The sequence below is a fragment of the Eublepharis macularius genome, chromosome 8 (genome assembly GCF_028583425.1).
Source record: "Eublepharis macularius isolate TG4126 chromosome 8, MPM_Emac_v1.0, whole genome shotgun sequence".
In the NCBI taxonomy this organism is placed as follows: domain Eukaryota; kingdom Metazoa; phylum Chordata; class Lepidosauria; order Squamata; family Eublepharidae; genus Eublepharis; species Eublepharis macularius.
In genome coordinates this window covers 43,473,535-43,479,016 of record NC_072797.1, presented here as the reverse complement: position 1 = coordinate 43,479,016, position 5,482 = coordinate 43,473,535, and the positions used below count along the sequence as shown (strand labels likewise).

The 5,482-nt window shown below is 40.9% G+C and overlaps 1 protein-coding gene across 1 annotated transcript; it reads left to right on the top strand.

Annotated features, from left to right (window-relative positions):
• On the top strand, positions 1 to 1,939 carry CARTPT (CART prepropeptide). Its single transcript, XM_054987522.1, has 3 exons — positions 1 to 144; positions 479 to 562; positions 1,832 to 1,939. The coding sequence occupies exons 1-3, from the start codon at positions 1 to 3 to the stop codon at positions 1,937 to 1,939; spliced, it is 336 nt and encodes a 111-aa protein (XP_054843497.1).
• The last annotated feature ends 3,543 nt before the right edge of the window (positions 1,940 to 5,482 follow it).

Here is a 5,482-nt window from a genome sequence, read left to right as displayed (position 1 = left end):
ATGGAGAGCTCTCGGGTGCTCGCGTTGCTGGGAGCCGTTTTGGTGCTGCTTCTGAGTGTCCGCGGCCAGGAGGAGACCGAGGTCCAACCGCGAGCCCTGGACCTCTATTCCGCCATGGAGGACACGTCCCACGAGAAGGAACTGGTAAATTCTAATGCAGGAAAGCTAAGCCCGGGGGAGTGCGTGTGGGATCGTGCTGAGATCTGTTTCCAGTTATCCCTAAGGCTGTTCTCTTATGTAGTGTAACTTGGGCGAACTTGAGCAATTTAAAGTTTGTAAGGGTGGCGAGCTGAATTTAGGATGAAGGAAAGACGAGGCAGTACTCGGAGAAGTAGCAGGTAGTTCAGTGAGGACTGAATACTATTTTGTATTCTATTAGCTGGCTCCCAGCCTTAAGGGAACCAGCCTTGTCTTTCATCTCCGGTGCTCCCCACACTGCTTGTTCTGACTGTTGATGGGAAGGTTTGTGTATTTGCAGATCGAGGCTCTGCAAGAGGTTCTGGAGAAGCTGAAAAGCAAAAGGCTCCCCCATTATGAGAAGAAGTATGGCCAAGTCCCTATGGTGAGTGACTTTTTTATGGCGAAGGAACAGGTAGTAGTACCTACTGGGGAGCAAAAGGAGATTGGAGAGAGTCAAAAGGATCTGTGAATCTGAAAACTGTTCATGTGCCCCAAACACAGCAGCAATAGATAGAGTGGTTCCAATTGGACTGTAAATATGAAGAAACTCAGAGATTTTCTGAAATACTTCCAATTGAGTCTCGTCCATTCTTCTCCCTTTTTCAGTCTCTTTGTAGCTTTTCAATTATCTTTCTAGTAAACTTTCTAGTAAATTATCTGTGTAGTTGCCACAGTTTCAGGCTTTCTGTCTTTTCCATTCCTGGTGATACTTCCCACACATTCTTATGTAGCAGTAAATCCAGAAGTACTGAGAACTGCTTATTTCCATGTGCAAATTGTGCGTAGGGTATCACGTTTAGTGTTGTCTCCATAGAATGTTGGTGAATGCTGGAACAGATTGAAAACAAAACTCTCTCCTATCAACAATGGCAGTCTGGTCATAGATATTATGGTATTGAATGGGTTCTACAGCTGCCCCCTCCCTGCATTTTGGGGTGTGTGTGAGAGAGGGGGGGGAGGATTTCTGAGTGACACATGCCACCCCTCCAGATGAGATCCTCCAGATGAGGTTGAACTCCTGAAGTTCACATATGAACATCTGGATGTTGAGAACTCATGTCTGAAATTTGAATAATTTTCTTGTTGGGTGGGGAAGCTATCAATTTTGAGATAATACATTTTAACATTTGACATCAAAATCTGTGTCATGGTCAAAAAGATAGTTCATAAATTTAAAATATATGTACCTGTTATTTAAAAAACTAGCAATCTTTGGAAATATGCTTGTGACTAGCACTGGTCTGGATATCCCAGGGAAGCCTGATCTCCAGAGCTAAGCCTGGTTAGTATTTAGATGGGATACCTCCAAAGGAGACCAGGGTCATTATGGAGAGGCAGGCAATGGTAAACCACGCCTGTTAGTCTCTTGCTTTGAGAGCCCCAGCAGGGGGAGACATAAGTGGGCTATGATTTGACAGCACTTTCCACCACCATGGTGCTTATATTAAGAATTTCAACATAATTCTCCAACAGTGTAACATAACTTCAGGTACACTGATTTCCCCTTCCACTCCTTTGATCTCCTCTTATAATATCAGAAAATAAATATAAATTGTCAATAATTTAAATGTGCAGCATCCAGTTGTAAAAATTTGTTCTGGTTCTGGTTCTTCACTGTGTCCTTTGTCTACCTGTTGGTTACTGTTGACAGTGTGATGCTGGCGAGCAGTGTGCTGTGAGAAAAGGAGCCAGAATTGGAAAGCTCTGTGACTGTCCCAGAGGAACATCTTGCAACACTTTTCTGTTGAAATGTTTGTAAAGAAGTACCCCCTTCCTGAACCACTGGAGAACAAAGAAGGATCCAGTCACCTTGCCTGAAAAGTAATACCTGTGATACTAAGGGCTGGGTGGGTGGGGCAGAAAATGATATCCAGCAGTGTCTTTCAAAGGGGGGGGGGAACAGTGATGAAGTTTAACTGTTATCATGTATCACCTTTGAGAAAGTCTGACATTTTCTTTACCATGATTTCTTCTCCACCTTTAATTTTCTTTGTTCCCATCTCCTCCATTTTCTGCATATGTATCCTTGTGTAAAGACACTGACTGATATTTTGAAAACTTCGTTTTTGTATGTGGAAGATCCTTAACCAAACTAGATCTAGACAGCACTCATTCATTAATTCATTTACCTGCTTTGTAGTAAATATGAGGAGAAAACAAGGACAAGCACACAAGGGTACAGCATATTATATACAGTACAATTTTCTTTGTAAATTAAAAATATAAACACTTGTTTCATACCAGGGGAGATCTGTATATTGATAATAATTTAACTGTGGCACCTTCCAGAGCATCTTCTCGACAAACACCTTTGCCTGAGTTTGCTGGTATCCTTACACCTTTGCCAGCTTGTTCTTCTTTTGGTAGCCCAGATTTTTGTATGGAATAGCAATGTGCACCAATTAGATATCGCATGCTAGGAGTCTCTGGAAAATAGGATGGGTATCATGCAAACTAGGAATACTTTTCTTTATTGGAATTCATAACCAATTGGTCCATGTTGGTTCCACTTTAAGGGCAATTTTGTGCAATATGTTGTCAGTAACTATAAGATGGACATGTGTTAAGAAAGGATCTAGATAGTGTTGGGGTGGGTGAGTGCATCTGGATTTATCTACACATAGCCAACAACTTCCTTCATGTCTGTAGCTTGGATACTAAACGCATGAGATGTCATAACAGTCTGAAGCTGATATGTTGGGTTAATTTGCAGCAGGTTCCAGAAATCTGAAAGAATTTTAAAAGCTGGAGTGGATTGATAAGTGGATTATCAAATTCTTTCACAAGGAAAGAAAGGGAAATATTTCTATTTTCACATTTTCTTCTGTATAAACACCAGCTGTTGGATCTGAAAAAGTGCAATTTTCCAGATATTATGTGGGCTTTCTTCAGTGTCAGTATTTTAAAACTTTACTAGTGAAAAGCTTGTTAGTGGATGTGTTTTAAGCACATCACATAGTATTTGGGGGGAGGGGTGCACTAATTCAGTGCAGCTGACCACTACAAACCACATGATACTTGTGCTGATACATGTACTGAGTCCTGACGATTTATTAGAATCCGGCCAGAAAACAAGAAACTTCCAAAGACCAAATGACAGATGTGCACCAGAGTTGTAGTATCGATGTATGCACTATAGCAGCCCACTCAAATATGTTGCACAGAATCCTGTATAATATAGAACATTCTCAATTTTCAGCATCACACACTTGATATAATATTATGCCACCAAACTGGCAAATCTACCATTCTTTGTATGGAGATCTTGCAGACTGGGACTCTCATAACAGTAATCTGCTCTTCCAGTTCATACATACAGTGTTGACCATTAGTAAAAATGTTCACACAACTGAAGAGAGTTTAACCCATTGAGAGCACATAAAAATATGGATATAAACATGAATATTGTATAAGATCAGTGATATAACTGAAACCTTATGTGGTATTGGTGGGAGGTGTTGCTAAAGTGATCAGGATCTAGAACTGGGGTGGGAGGTATACAATGAGAACATTCAAATGATTTAAAAGCACATGAAAAAAAATACTTATGTATTACTGTAACAAAAATGTACAGCTCATACGTGTAGAAGTTTCCCAGTAACATTCTATTGTGTTTAATAGTTTGTTTCATTGTTAATAAAATCATTGTCACACAGCCCATCTTTAGTGTAGTAATTTCCTTGTTTGAATATTTCCAGTGATTTGAGGATGATTCTGATCCAGATATTTTGAGTATTCTTGATGTTCTACATTTGGTGCAGATTTGTGTTTGTTATCTTATTTTCTCTGTTATAATTAGTGTGTGAGAGAGCAACCGTGAAGCCTTTTTTATTTGGTGGGAAGATCCCACACAATAAAATGCTACTCTCCTCTAATTGGTAGCATGTTACATTGTGAATCTTAGAGGACTAAGTCTTACACTATTCTGCCCCAACACCAGGAAAACTTACATAACACAGAGAGGTCAAAGATCTGATTAGGAACAAGCCTGTTATTGTTTGGCAGTTCAATGTCTGTCAATCACTTGTTAGGTAAATAACTGATGCTGATTGTGACTGCGTCTGGTGTGCTGTGGAGACACTTTTGTCCTCCCTCCTGCCCTGGGATTTAAACCATTATAACCATGTCCACTATATATCAAGGAAGAGTCCAGGGATAAACTTTATTATTTCCCTGTAGGGGAAAAAAAGATTTTGTTACAGGAAAAAATGTATGCAGCTGTAGCTGTGAGGAAGATAACTTAGAGAAACAGTCTGACTAATGGATAAGAGATAGAGTCAGCTAGCAACTGCCAGTTTACTTAGGATGGTAAAAATTTCACCTAGTTTAAGAAGTAGATTGATCATTAAGGCTACTAGGAAAAATCATGGTGGCCAATGATCTGGGGGCTGCCACCTCAACCCCAAGTGAGGGATGACTAATTTCTACTGCAAGCCAGCAGCCTTTGCTTCCACACCCTCCCAATACATGGGGAAGACCTGGCCCAGCCCCAGCAAAGTAGCAGTTTGGCCTTATCCCACCTCAATGAAGGACAGGCCAAGCTCAGTCTTGCCTCACTGAAGCAAGAGATGGCTTTTCCAAGGGGATGCGCCTGACCTGGGCTCTCTCATCAAGCATGGCAAAGGACAGGCTCACCCTGTCTTGCCCCACCCAGCAAAGGATATAAGACTTTGTTTAATCTCTCTGTGGTTTAACTCTCTGTAACTGAGCCCGATGGGAGTCTGGAAGCTTGTGACGTCTCTCATCATTCATTAAAGTTTAACAACTAAGTCTCTTCCACTCCCTTACCAGGGACTCACACTTGAATGATCTACAACAGGTCTCTCTGCCATGCTTACTCCTCTCCCCCTCCCCTGTGTGGTTTGGATTATAAACGTTCGTTTAAAACCTCCATTTCATAAGCATTTGAAGATATGAGATATGACTCAAGGGATCTTAATGCTGGAATCAATCTGGCTAGTCTTAAAGGTGCCACTTTATTTCTTCTTGGCTTTGCTGCAACAGGCTAACATGGCCACTCTTTTGAAATTATGCTTATAGTTTTTGTAGACTACAGCTACACTTGTCAAATTGCCATGGCTTCTCCACAAAGATGCTGGAGAACCATGGTTTTGTTGGGGGGCTATGAATTCTTCACTTGTGTCTTTATTCAGTTTAAACTACGTTGCATTTTAATTGCTTTTAGCAGCAAACACCAATATTTTAAATTTTACATCAAGAAAGATTTTTCTTTTGTTGAGTGTTCTTGCTGGGAGGGGGAAAATCCCAGCAGCCCTTCTTTGGTTGGTGGTGACTCTGGGCC

Bases quoted from the DNA above. Each gene is read 5' to 3' on its own strand.
- CARTPT (XM_054987522.1), top strand. From the start codon at position 1: ATGGAGAGCTCTCGGGTGCTCGCGTTGCTGGGAGCCGTTTTGGTGCTG. The intron at 145-478 runs GTAAATTCTAAT...GTGTATTTGCAG, and splicing joins CGTCCCACGAGAAGGAACTG to ATCGAGGCTCTGCAAGAGGT. The intron at 563-1,831 runs GTGAGTGACTTT...TACTGTTGACAG, and splicing joins AGTATGGCCAAGTCCCTATG to TGTGATGCTGGCGAGCAGTG.